This window comes from Coenobita brevimanus, chromosome 102, assembly GCF_032717465.1.
Source record: "Coenobita brevimanus isolate Jiangsu-jjx chromosome 102, ASM3271746v2, whole genome shotgun sequence".
NCBI classification, from domain to species: domain Eukaryota; kingdom Metazoa; phylum Arthropoda; class Malacostraca; order Decapoda; family Coenobitidae; genus Coenobita; species Coenobita brevimanus.
In genome coordinates, this window is record NC_137055.1 from 39,192,869 (window position 1) to 39,206,985 (window position 14,117).

A 14,117-nucleotide genomic window follows, 5' to 3' on the forward strand; every position below is an offset into this window, starting at 1 on the left:
ATTTAAAAAAAAAAATGTATGGCATTAAAGATACAGTATGTAGGGTTTGGAGAGAGAGAGAGAGAGAGAGAGAGAGAGGGGGGGGGAGGGGGATACGTGATTCAGAAAAGAGTGGGAGAGACAGGAGGGGAAGATAAAATAACGAAAAATGAAAGAAAATAAAGAATTTATCACGACGGGAGGGAGGGAGAAATGAAGAATAGAAGAATAGCAGGGGATGACGAAAGTACAGTATATGTACTTAAAATGGAGGAAAAGTAAGGAAAGCGAAGGAAAATAGAAGAGGACGAAGGAAACGAAAGACGAGCGGAAGATGGTAGGAAGAAGGTAAGAGTGAGGGTGAGGGGGGGAAGGAGCAGAGGAGAGGGGAGCGGAGTGGTTAGAATAGGCATATATCAGGCTCCAGCCTGCATCCCCCCCCTCTCTCTCTTATTTTCTCTGCCCCTCTCCGTTTTCCATCACCCCCCCACACAAAGAAAAGTCATAAGGAAAAAACATCTAAAGCTTAGTATTGGCAGAACTGATTATGGCAGAGAGAGAGAGAGAGAGAGAGAGAGAGAGAGAGAGAGAGAGAGAGAGAGATCACAGCAGGAGCAGGAACAGGTAGGAAAGGTCAAGAAAAGGGGTCTGCTGCAGAGAAGAATTAGAATGGGGAAAGTGCACCTACATTAATGTTATAGAAATGCGCACGAAGGAAAGGAAATGCCAGAGGTGAGAGGGGACAAACTTAAAATGTCAGAATGGGGGATAGGGAGAGAAACGTTCAACTTTGGCGGGGTATGACGTCAGCGAAAAGAAGCAAGCCATGCGCGTTCCGCACCCATGCCTCACTCGCTCGACAGCTCTTGTTCTGAGAGGTTGCTGTGCTGTTCTCTCGTTTCTGTATCTTCTCCCTCTAACAGTCAAGATGAGCGTTCGTCAGGTCACAGATTTGGTGAGTACGGACTTAGAAGCGGTAACTGAAGCAATATCACGTTGTTCTGTGTTGTAAATTTAAGAATGATATACCGTGAGGTGCACTGTAGAAAGTACCGTACAGTGTCCCATACATTCGTTAGCTTAACGTGTTAGATAATGCCATGTTCATATCAGTATCCGCACACCAAAAGCCCCGCCCAGACTATGAACATAAATGTAACTAGTGACAGAATGCACTGTATTTGATAGAGCAGTAATGTTTCAAGGAGGTGAGGCTTACCCGGTAAGATACCGCATTATCATCTGTGAGTGTGTTTGAGATTAAGCCTGACATCAGGTTATCATAAAGCATTATAACAGTATGTAAACCTGACATCCAGTATGTAAACCGGTTATCATCAGATTTTTTTTCAATGTGACAGCTTTCATAAGGATGTGGTTCTCATTGCTTAGGCGTAACTGTTAGGCTAACACCAATATTTTTACAGGATGACTTCAAACAGAGGCTGTCTGAGGCTGGTGGGAAGCTCGTTATTGTGGACTTCTATGCAACTTGGTGTGGCCCATGCAAGGTGATCGCACCAAAGCTAGAGGTAAGCAAATGTTATCATGCTCCTTAAGTGACTGTCTTGCCGCTGGTAAAGTTCAGTTCCTAAGAGGTGACTGGACAATTTTCAATTTTGTAGTGCACCAGGGGAAGTAGGATGGGCACTTATTCGAAGCCCCCCTTCCTCCGATACAGTCAGTGTTAGCCTGCATAAACTGGGCCCCTTTAACCATTATAATAAAGCTAATGTGTTAACCAAACCCTCAGCAGGACCCCTGCTTGCCTGCCAAAATCCCTGACCTCAGCCAGACTACTGATATGCTTCCCAGGGGCATAGCATACTTTCTAGGGCTAAAGCAGACATGAGTTAATGACAAAAAAGATTAAAGTCATAAAAAGTTTCCTCAAATTACAACTTAACAGTGACAACTGCTGGCCAATTGAGTAAAGACGATGATCTAAGACTGTGGAACTGATGCTGGGACTAGCCTCGGATTCCTCTTTTGGGGTGCTCGGTCATGCCCTCAGACTTCTCACTGTCATCTGACATGACAAAGTTTTGGCTAGTGCAGGTGAGCACTTCATGTGATCTGGGGCCTATTACAGAGTTTCTACAAGGACGTAATGGGAATATATTGCTGGAAAAAAATTATTTAACACAGTGCAGATATTTATCCATTGTTATGTGTGGTCATGTGGACAGACTCATCATGCAGTGCAGTTCCACAATTACATCAGAGTGACAGCATTTCACAGTCCCTTTTCAGTTTTTTAATGTCTATCCATCTATTGCCAGATGCCTTAATCTCTTATACGGGGTGGCCACAAACAAATCACCTCCATGTCACCCTGTCCCCCGCCATTTCACTACCCCGCTCCCAATTCACACACCCCTTTCTCATATACCTCTCCTCTCCATCCCTTCATCTCTTCCTTGGGCTTCCCCTCCCTCTCTCCCCCTCCACCTCACTCACATACACTCTCCTCATCGGTCTCTCACTCTCCATCCTCTCCACATGGCCAAACCACTTCAGTGTGTTTCTCCTAATGCATCCTATGACATTCACATCCACACCACAATGCTCCTTCACATCCCTCCCTCTCTCCCCTTCCACCTCACTCACATGCACTTTCCTCATCAGTCTCTCACCCTCCATCCTCTCCACATGTCCAAACCACTTCAGTGTGTTTCTCCTAATGCTTCCTATCACATCCACTTCCACACCACAATGCTCCATCACATCCTTATTTGTCAGTCTGTCTCTCCATGTGACTCCACAGGCTCCTCTCAAATAACTCATTTCCACTGCTCTCACTCTTGACTTGTGTCCCTCCAACAACGTCCAAGCTTCACTTCCATACGTCAGAGTTGGTATCACAATCAGTCAATCAATCAATCATTTCCTGTAGCACCCCATGGAATGCATACGGCCTCGATGAACTCTCTTCACCAATATTTGTCTTTTGCCATCTCCTTCAGGTCCCACCAACACTCCTCTTCCACTTCTCTCTTCATTGTCCACAACCAAGTTTCCCTCGGCCTACCTCTTCCTCTTCTTCCTCTAGCAGTCCACTTTGGCACATCCTGTATTAAACTGCTTTCTTTTCTATATATGTGCCCCAGCCATTTCCAGGGAGACAGTCTCACATATTCATCAACGGGTTCCACTCTCGTAATATTCCTTACTCCTTCATTTGTAACTGTCTTGCCACATTACCCCAAGAATCCTTCTCAGTACTTTATTCTCAGATCCTAATATTTTCTGATCTGTTGCAATTGTACTGTACCATGACTCATGCCAATAAATTAAAACTGGTCTAACCATGGGCTTTTAAATTTTTACTTTAGTATGCACCGTAAGCATATTATAATTCCAAACAGATTTCAGCATTCCAACAGCTCGCCAAGCCTGTCTAATCCTCTCCTCAGTTTCATTGTTTAATGATCCAATAGATGATACAATCGTTCCCAGATATTTAAAATTTTCTACATTCATCACCACATTATTTCCAATTAGCCTACTGTACACAATCAATTTGGTTCTCCACGTTCATATTAATAATTTCAGTCTTTCCACAATTTATTACCAGTCCAACAATACTGTCATGTAATAACTTTTTCATTTCCATGCTCACTTCCTTGTTTCTTATCACTGCCTTCAAGGAACCAGCAACCTTTCTTCCTTGTTGTACCCTTTCAAGCACTTCACCTTCCAAACTTCCATCCTTACTCATCACACTACCCAAGTACTTAAACATACTCTCATTTTCCATTTCCTCATCATCCACCCTCACTATACATTTACTGACTACACCTCTCTCGAAGACCATAACTTCACTCTTCCTACATTCACCTTTAAATTCCGTTTCTTAAACACACTCCCCAACTCATCCGCCAAGCCTTGCAGCTCCCATTCGTCTTCACTTAACAACACAGTATCATCAGCAAACAACAGTACAGGGAGTTTCCAAACACTGCCCTCTCTCATTAGGGCCACTTCAACATCTACTGCCCAACCTTATATCTCCTTTATAACCCCATCCATATATAGATTGAACAACCATGGAGACATGACACATCCCTGTTTCAATCCAACCTTCAAATAGAAAAACTCACTCAGTTCACTATCCACATGCACTGCAGCCGTAGCTGCCTTTCCAATATCATTTGTCTCATTTTATTAATTACTTTCCTTTTCCCATGTTTCTTCTGGTAACATTGCCTTTGTTCTCTACCCCTCCCACCTCTTTTTTTTTCTTTTTTTTTTCCATTTATACAGTAGCTGCTTATATAATCTGCTGTCCTTTTGTGGTTGCATTCCTTTTGGCTTTATTTAAATCTGCCTGTTTAAATCTGTGTATTCTCTTCCCCTCCCCCCCCCATTTTTATTTATTTATTTATTTTTTTTAATGCTTGTCTCCCTACCACATATCTTTTGCCGTTTACTTTATCTGTATCTTGTGTGATAGTCGGTCCATATGAGACCCACAGCAGGACTGGACTTTCTCCTCAGAGAGAGAGTGATAACATCATAGCCAGAGTTAAACCCCCTTCTGCTTGCATGGTAAAAGTTGGGAAGTTGTTGGTAGTGAAAGCATTGAGTGTAAAACTGGAAACATTATTACAGTATAATGGCTCTTGGAGTGTATCACTCTGTACAGGGTATAGCTGTTATTAGTATGAAGTTAGAAGGTACCAGCATAACCTATCCAAGCCAGTGAGATATCTCATGACTGGTTTCAAACTCCAGACTTGGCCATATGCAGACAGGGAGATGAAAGCACTAGCACTGAGCCACCGTGGCTTTTCCTTCTTCATTGTTTTCTTTGTGTCTGTATTTTTTCCCTCTCTTGGTTCCCTGATTTTTTTCTTTTTCTTTAAATAACAGCATGTTTCTTTGTTGTTTTTCATAGTGATCCCTTGCAAGTATTTGTCTAGCTCCTACTCTTCTTCAGTCCTTATGCTTAATATAAGTTTTAATGAACTATTAGCTACTTGACATCAGAACTTTCTTTTTCATCCTCATTACCTTCTGTAATTACCTGTTAATCCACCTTTTCCCTTAATGTTTAGACTTTCTGTCGTTTACTGCCAAATTGCTATGATCATACTGATACGCCAACTTCATACTTCTGCATACGGTACAGTAAATATGGATAACCCCTGAGTGTTAAATCCTTTGTCGCCTTCCCTTTTCTTCCTTTTTCTCTGCCATATCCTAGTCTTAGCCCTCTTTTTGATCTCCCTATCCAAAGTTGACATGATGATTGATCACTGCATTCAGACTTCGTCTCTTCTTCAGATTTTTGTGTTTTATATTTTGTGTTCTTTTTACATATATCATATCATTTTGTATCATTTATAAAGGCTCCAAAATGCTTGCACTGTCAGCCTTGGTCGCCTAATGGCTGCTTTCCTCGCTGCCCGATCTCTGGCAGTCTCCATATGAAAATGGAGAACGTGGTAGTGGGGAGGATTGGAAATACGTGCACTGTCTGATTACTGTATATACTTTATGACAAGAATTTGAGTTAACAGTCCCAAAGGATTCAGGATGATTATACAAGGGTTCATTTGTATGATAAAAACTCATCACATTAGTTTGAGGCAGTACTGTTAGACATAATTTATGAAAAATTCTCCAGTCACTACTGTGGTCGACAGGCATGACAGCAAAGTAACAGAATAGATAAAGCACGTACTTTGTTGGCTGTTTAAGGTGAGGTGGGACATCCGTAATCTTGCGCAGATTGCACTAAATTTAAGACAGTTTGCTACATTCTGCGGTAGCCTATTTCTTGTCTGTACTATTTAAATAGTGAGGGTGCCCATCACCCACTTACTTGATGTAGTGCTGCCTACATCTTCCTTTGTTTCGTTTTTAAAGGCTCCAACATGCTTGCATGTGTCGGCCTTGGTCACCTAATGGCAGCTCTCCATGCTGCACGATCCATTGCAGCCTCCCTGTTGAGTCCCTTAACCCTGAGGTCACACTTAATGACCTCGTTCCATGTCTTTCTTGGTCTACCCCTCACAACCCCACCCCCAATATTAACACTTCTCACCTTCCTCACCCAATAATCATCTTCCATCCTCTCCACATGTCCAAACCATCTCAATCTACCTCTCCTCATCACAACACCAATACACTCCAGTCCCATCCTACCTCTCAACTCTTCCATCGTAAACCCAGCCCCCCCAGACCTTGCACGCAGGGACGCACTACACATCCACCTAATCGTTGTCATTTTTGTACGTCTGAGCCGGTGAATATCCTCCTTCTTTACTGCCCAGGTCTCACTACCATACAGTATTACACTCCTAACACATGCCGCATACAAAGACCCCTTAGCACGTAGGGAGACCCCTCTCAATGTCTGAAGAGGCAAGAGCTCCCTGAACTTCTTCCAACCACTTCTCACCCTAGCCACCGAGTTAGCTTCAGCCCCACCTCCAGCACACAGCATGTCTCCCAGATAACAAAACTCTTCCATACACTCAAGAGATTCATCAGCAAGTTCAATCCTTCCACGCCTGACAATCTCCACCTGCTCTTCCCGACATGCCGTACAGATAAAATCAGCATTATCTCGCAGTCTACCTCTGATACCACTACATCTCTTGTGCACCCTTTTTTCACAAACACTGCACAAGATGGAATTACTTCCATGTGGCAAATTTCACATGGCCACTCTCCCTCGTCTTTGACAGTACCACCACCAACCCTAGATATCACCACTTTTGTTTTATCTGCATCTACCCTTAGGCCCTTGTGCCCCATACCATCTCTCCACTTCCTAAACCTTTCCTCTGCCTCCATTTCGTTCTCTGCAATCAACACCAAATCATCAGCATACAACATCTCCCACGGGAGTCCTTTTCTAAAGTCACGTGAGAGGGCTTCAATTATCGTGATAAACAACATGGGACTCAAAACTGACCCCTGATGCACGCCAACATTCACGGAAAACTCATCACTCAAATCTCCATTCACTCTTACCTGGATGCGAGCACCCACATACATAGCCATAACCACCTTAACTAGCCACTCCTCCAAGTCTTCCTTCATGTTTATAATTCTTTTTCTGTGTCTGTCCTTCTCTCTTCCTGTTTCTTCCTATCTTTCCTGCCACTATTTATTACTCCTCTTTCCACCTTCGGTGGCTGTACACTGAATGACAAGCCAGATGGTTTCCTGTAACTGAAAACCACATACAGTGTTGGGTGGTAACCATATAACCAAATAATGGAATGACATGGAGCCTACTATGGTGCCTTTGTTAACTGGGTGGTGAAATACAAATACAGTGTTCACATAGGAACCAAACCTTCACACTAATCTTCATGCCTCACTGTGGCAAAGTGCTGTCAGCCACTTGGGAGCATCAGTTCACTGCATGGGATGGCCCTGCAGGGGCAGTTGCTTGCCTGAGGTAAGTGGGTCTGTGTGATCAGACTGGGATAGCACAACTGTAATGTAATGCAGCTTTGGAAAAAACCCGCATAATGAAGGTATGAAAGCCACTTGTAGTTTATTTTTCTGGAATTATGAATGTGGTGAACAATCTGTCCCAAAAATATTTAGGCTCATACAATATCAAGATTGGATATCAGACTCAAATTTTTTCTTACTTTGGGGAAAGGCTACTTGGCCGTTATTGTTGAAAATAACTAAGTTTACATTAATTTTCAGGCAATGAGTCAGCAGAAGACCAATGTTGTATTCCTGAAAGTAGATGTTGACGAGTGTGAGGATGTGGCTCAGGAGTACAAGATAACCTGCATGCCCACTTTTGTCTTCTTCAAGGATGGCCAGAAGGTCAGTAGTACCTAACTCATCAGTAAAATAATCAGATTCTGAGAGAGACAGAGGGGGGGGGGGGGGCAAATAAACTCAGTATAAGAGAAAGCTCTGAACAATAGCACCACGAAGTGATAATGAATGAACTGTCACCATGCACCTTTAATAAATGCTGGTAGTTCACTGTGCATGACTGGTAATAATAATAATTCTGTATTGCCATCTCTTGCAGGAAGTTTAGATTTTTATACCTTTTTTCTGGTATGTGGAGCCTGGGGAGCTGGAATTAGGTTGTCCCATCCAAATAGTTAAGAAAGGAATGACTAGTTGCTTGCCTAAGTAGCATTATTTGAGCCATATTCCCCAACTATCTGTTGGCTTTGAACCCTTTATGGGCCACATCCAGTTGATGTGCTTTAACCCCTAAAGCGCGGGTCGTCGCGTTTGCGATTTGAGTTAATTTTGAATAAACGTGGGCAAGGATGTTCCAGCTGGTATTGTCTATCAGTACCACCACCCTTTAGCTACAATTAGCATACTTTACCTTTGTACTACTGACCTCCGTTGTTGCCAAGTATCACGTTTTTCCCCCCTCCCCCCCCAACCACGGCCCGGCCAGCCTGGCTGTGATGGCAGCACTCTGACTGCTCAGAACTGTAAATCTGCACTCTCCTCTCACAAGCAGTTTATGCTAATAGGAAACGCTTGTTTCCCCAGTTTTCACACCAGCTTTTTTTCACATGGTTTGCCCGTTTAGCGTTAGTTTACCGGAGGCTTTCAAAGTGATATTATGGCGAGTTCTAGCTCTTCCGAGTCAGTGTGAGCGGCCGACAGGAACGAGAATAAAGTGATGGGCATAAGGCAGAATAAAAAGCGCGCCGCGGTGATCTTTTGGGAAGTAATATGATTGAAAATAATGTAGTATACATGTTTTTAGCTGTGAAAATGGAAATGTTTGTTGAGTGACGGGAAGACCGCCGCCGCGCTGCGTGTCGGCCGTACGCTTCGTTGATTTTAGCCTTATTTTCAGTGTTTATTGTACAAAAATGGATTCCAAACTACCTGTACGTTGTAGTATAAAGTTTACTGTGACAGAATGAGGCTGTGGTAGAGGGGAAACCGGGTTGCTGGAGGTGTGAAAGTGAAGATTTTGTTACCCAACTTTTGCAAGTCTCCACAAGTCCTTGGGTAGTCCACAAAGGCTCAACACCTGTCTCTGGAGAAAGCTGAATGTAAGTACTATCTGCCATACCAAGTATAATGTTCTAGGGTTAATCTCTGATTTTTGGCTAATATTTTCCTACAGGTACTCAGACCACGATACAACCCCGCCACCCGGGGGGGGTTGGCTGTCCATTGGCCGCGCTTTAGGGGTTAACCCACTAGACCATAAGGGATCTATTGGTAACCCCACCAGTCACCAGAAGTTACTGCTGTTACATCAGTATGACTCATGCTTTGAGTGGTTCCCTCTCTTTGATATGAAAACAGGGATGTGGCACTCAACCAGAAGTTACTGCTGTTACATCAGTATGACTCATGCTTTGAGTGGTTCCCTCTCTTTGATATTAAAACAGGGATGTGGCACTCAACCAGAAGTTACTGTTGTTACATCAGTATGACTCATGCTTTGAGTGGTTCCCTTTCTTTGATATTAAAACAGGGATGTGGCACTCCCACTAGCTATCACTTTGTGCTGTTAACCCACTAGACCGCCAGGCATCTATTGGTATCCTCACCAATCACCAGAAGTTCTTGCTGTTACATCAGTTTATGACTCATGCTCTGAGTGTAACCCTCTCTTTGATAATAAAACAGGGATGTGGCACTCTCACAGCCAAGCACTTGCATTACATGCAGCTTCATACCTTCTGCAGCACAAAAGGAGGGGGGAGACTATCTCTTTATACTTTTTCCTCTGATTTGTGTCCATTATGAAAGTACAAGGCTAAGCTTGCAATACTCATGTGAAACATTTGGTTTTGATGACAGTATTATTCACGTAGATCTGGCCACTTCCAGATCCTGGTATCGGCCACCTTGCATCTGCATGAGTGGCTCATTTTCAAATGCTTTAATAAATGCCTTAATAAATACAGTAGCTATTACAAGTTGGAGCATCATCCAGGGTGGTCTAGGCTGACACATAAGTTTAAGAAGTGATACTGAAATTTGATGTGGCCATTTACTGTGTTATCCATTCTTTATTGTCCCATCAAGGGTTTAGGAGCCTGAGACTACGCTACTTAGTCACTGAATTTAAGGTGAGAGTGACAGGTTGCATTCCTGTGAGTGATGTGCAAGCAGTAAACCTCAGATGTAAACCCAGATAGGCCACATCCAGTTTGAGCTCCTTAACCTGCTAGATCACCAGGTGTCTCATTTGGTTATATGGTTACCACCCAAATTAGTACTGCACTGTAATGGTTTCCTGGGTTACAGGAAATCGTATGGCTTGTTGTTCAGTGTAAAGTCACTTAAAGGCAGCTCATCACAGAGTGAGGGGATGGTGGGACCCCCCAGCTACCACAGATATGATGGCTATTTCTTGATATGAGTGAACACTCAAAAGAATGGAAAAAGAGAAAGTAGAAGTTACTGTTGTTAAAACCAGAGCCTGCACAGTTGTGTAGTCTTTTCACTGAGGATGTTGTTAATAGTGCTTCCATTTTTAGGCCTTCTTACCGGGTTCCATTTCATCCCACCTTTAGATGGGAATGGAGTCAGGGTGATGATGGTGACATCCATCCATCCATCATCCAATCCTACATTGCCCCATGAGGAGCGTAGGAGCCCGGGGCTAGGCAGTTGGTCCCGACATTTAAGATGAGAGTGACCAGCCTCACTCATCCCTGAGTGGCCAAAACTAAATATTGTACTGTAATTGGTGAGATCAAAATGGTAAGGGCTACACCCACCCTTTAATATGACATTTGTTGGAATGACAACCTCATACTGTATAAGGCATGAAATTGAAAGTTACAGTCCTGTGTGGTGTAGCTGAAAATTATAACGATTAATGACGTAAATGGTGAGTGTGTGTGTAACCTGTATTACCGAATACTTTTGATAGTTGCTTAATATTTTTTTCTCCCTTACTCCTTGTACTGTAGAAGGTAATAGTGGGATCTCAGGATTCTGATGCTTAAGATTACCCCTGCCCCCCTTTGGTCAAGTACCCAGTGTCTTGCAGTTATATTGACCTGGCTTTGAAATGGGATTGACGTCTCATGTCACCCTAATGTTCTGTACTATTATTGAATTCATGTTACAACTCAACCTGTTTGCTACACAGGTTTCCAGTATTGTATCTCAATCAAAAATTCTGAATGGGAGGGTTACTTACTGTATATCTTACTCTGGTCAAGCCTTTTTATTCAAAATTATCAACCCAGTCCTTACTCCTACCTAACTGGGAATAGTTGTCTAAAAAAGTGGATGCCATTCATCAACACAGGTATTCCATTGAACTTTCCATTGTTCACATGGGTTGGGTAGAGACAAGATAGAAAACCAAGCTATTCGATCACTTAGGGCACATGAATCGTTGGAGAAAGAAAGCGTCAAGTACTGTACAATCATCACTTTAGTACTGTAGGAAGCAAATGCTTATAAGCAATCCTCATTACAATTCTGAGATATGTTTCAGAATATCATAAATTTGTCTGTGATAGGTACCATATTTTAAATTAGGTGAAACTAGGAAATCACTTTTATAGTACCATAACTTTAATATATACTGTATTTTATTTACAGCATGGGCTTACTAACTAAAAAGAATGGCAGAGGACATGTAACAAAAGATTTACTGTATTTGTAATGTATGCAAGAGAGGGCTGCCATCACATTATGGCACAAATATGACTAGGTGGATCTGTTGCCTGGTTATGTAGATGCCCCTCATCTGTCTCCCAATCCTCCCAAGGGAGAATGTTGGGCTGCAGAAGGAAAACGTTATCCTGCATTCCACCAGGTTTATGTCCAAATGGTCATGCAGCCACAACAGCAGCAGCAGCATGTAACAAAACTGATAGCTGCTCAAGTTGCATCTTTAAGCCAGTTCAGGAGGAATAATTTGGAGGTTCTTTTATAAACAAGTAGTGTTGGTAGTATCCCCTGTCCTTTGAACTTTTTAATAGCTGTGATCTGTAAGTAACATCAGTATCAATAGTGTCATTGTTTAGTTTCATTTACGAAGGCTTGTGTGCGTGCATGCATCAAGCTTGGCCACCTAATTGTAGCTTTCATTGCTGCTCAATCTGTAGCAGCCTCTCTATTCAGCCCTCATCCCTGAGGTCACACTCTATGATGTCTTCCCAGGTCTTTTCTGATCTGCCTCTTGCAGCCTCAGTTAAGTTGAATAAAATCATCTGGAAGCAGCAAGGATATACTGTATTGAAGACTTCACTGTACAGTACAAAATAGGTTAATAGAGACTGTATGCGGTGTTTCTAAATACTTCGGTATGGTAAGGTATTTCCTTAAATGAGTATAATCATGTGCTGGTAGCAATATTGAAATACAGTGGGCTCTCATTTGTATGTACTTTAGCTTCATGAAAAGCTGCTGGTTACACAAGGACATTTCTCCTAATCAATGCCATTTTATATGGGAAAATCCACTACTGTAACTGTTTGGTTTAAAATCTCCATCCAGAAACTCAAAACATCCATACAATAGCATCAGCTGCTCCTAGGTACCGCTCTTCCATTGTCCCTCCTATTTTACCATGTTTGTAGATTGATGTGACATATAAATGTTCACTCATATGTATGTAAGGTAAAATTATGGAAAAATAATACATGAGAAACTGCAGTATAAACACACATGAGTGTTTGTGATGTCTAAGAAGCTGTATTTCTTGTCCCACGGGGATTTTGATTACACAGGATGAGCCTGTGATACTTTACCCATGTACAGCAAGGATAAAATGAAACGTTGACAAGACTCCATCATCTGACTGCTGTGCAGTGAAGTGTCTTATTAATCTTACAACATGGTACTAATATTTTATTGGTTTCATTTCATTCATTCATTCATCATTCAGTCCTACGTTGCCTCATTAGGAGCGTAGGAGCCCGGGGCTAGGCAAGTTGGCCCTGACATTTAAGGTGAGAGTGACCAGCCTCACTCATCCCTGAGTGGCATTACGTAAGCAGTAAACCCCAACCATCCCTTGGATATAAACCTTCACCAGCTCAAACCGATTGGAGCTCCGTAATTACCCACTAAACCACCAGGCGCCAAAATTGGTTTTATGGTTACCACCCAGCATAGCAAATGGTTTCCTGGTGTACTGGAAACTATTTGGCTTTTCACTCAGTGGTTATGTCAGTTAGGGACAAGGCAATAGTATTGGTAATAGTTATATTTAGTGTTTTTAATTTGAGTAATGTTACTTTCATAATTCTACAACTTAGTTTATTTCTTTCAGGTTGATTCCTTTTCTGGAGCAAATGAAGAAAAGATTAAGGAGTTTATTGAAAAATATGAGTGAGGAGTCATCTGTCATGGAGGACCATATGTACTGCTGGTATTACAGAAGTTCATTTGATCACAGTTCTCCATCCAGTTTTACAGTACATTGAATTAGATTTAAGTCATGCAGTTGTGATACTTTAAGGGGACTTTTATTGCTTTTTGGATTTTTTAAGCTTTGTTACTTAAGACTGCTATGTGTACTTCCATTATTCAGGTTGTACTGCTAGGCAGTCAGTGTGATTCTGAAGAGTAGAGTTTATGGAAGTAATTTATTTTGTCTTATGTCAGCAAAACGTTTAATGTTCTGGTTTGTCAATGTAGTTCATTGTTGAAATCACACACTATCACTCTACATTTGAGTTTTCTTGATGAGAATATCACTATTAGAATGTAATTTTAGAAAAAAATAATTCATAATGGAACTTTAAAACTCTGTTTAATATTGTGCCTTTGCATGAAGCTGAAGTATACCATTGTCTTGCAATAAAACACAAACTTAACCTGTGATGCTGCTTGTTTCCTCTATTAACCTCTACTTTTTTTTTTTTTTTCCCGTGATATGCAAAACAAGAGCAGGCTGGCCTATTGTTTGACAGCAGTAGGTCAAACTCTTAAAGCCAGGTTAAAATTTGACCTAGCAAGATCAACATGAACACAGTTTTTATCTGATTTAGAACAAATTTGCTGCAAGGGTTTATGCTAATACTAGAACAAGGGTTAAATCTGGGGAACAATCTGTCAGGTTATGGTCACAGGGCAAGACCAAAGTCTGAGCCATGTGTAAACTTAAGAACTAAAATGGTTCTGATCCTGTATGGGTCAAACATGATTGAAAAGTTTATGATCAGGAAGAGAATGAACCTACAGTT

The 14,117-nt window shown here is 41.9% G+C and overlaps 1 protein-coding gene across 1 annotated transcript; it reads left to right on the top strand.

Annotated features, from left to right (window-relative positions):
• Window positions 1-835: 835 nt before the first annotated feature.
• On the top strand, window positions 836-13,755 carry LOC145415380 (thioredoxin-like). Its single transcript, XM_080284664.1, has 4 exons — window positions 836-934; window positions 1,407-1,511; window positions 7,660-7,785; window positions 13,202-13,755. Exons 1-4 carry the CDS (start codon window positions 908-910, stop codon window positions 13,262-13,264), a joined length of 321 nt encoding a protein of 106 aa, XP_080140790.1. The 5' UTR covers window positions 836-907; the 3' UTR covers window positions 13,265-13,755.
• The last annotated feature ends 362 nt before the right edge of the window (window positions 13,756-14,117 follow it).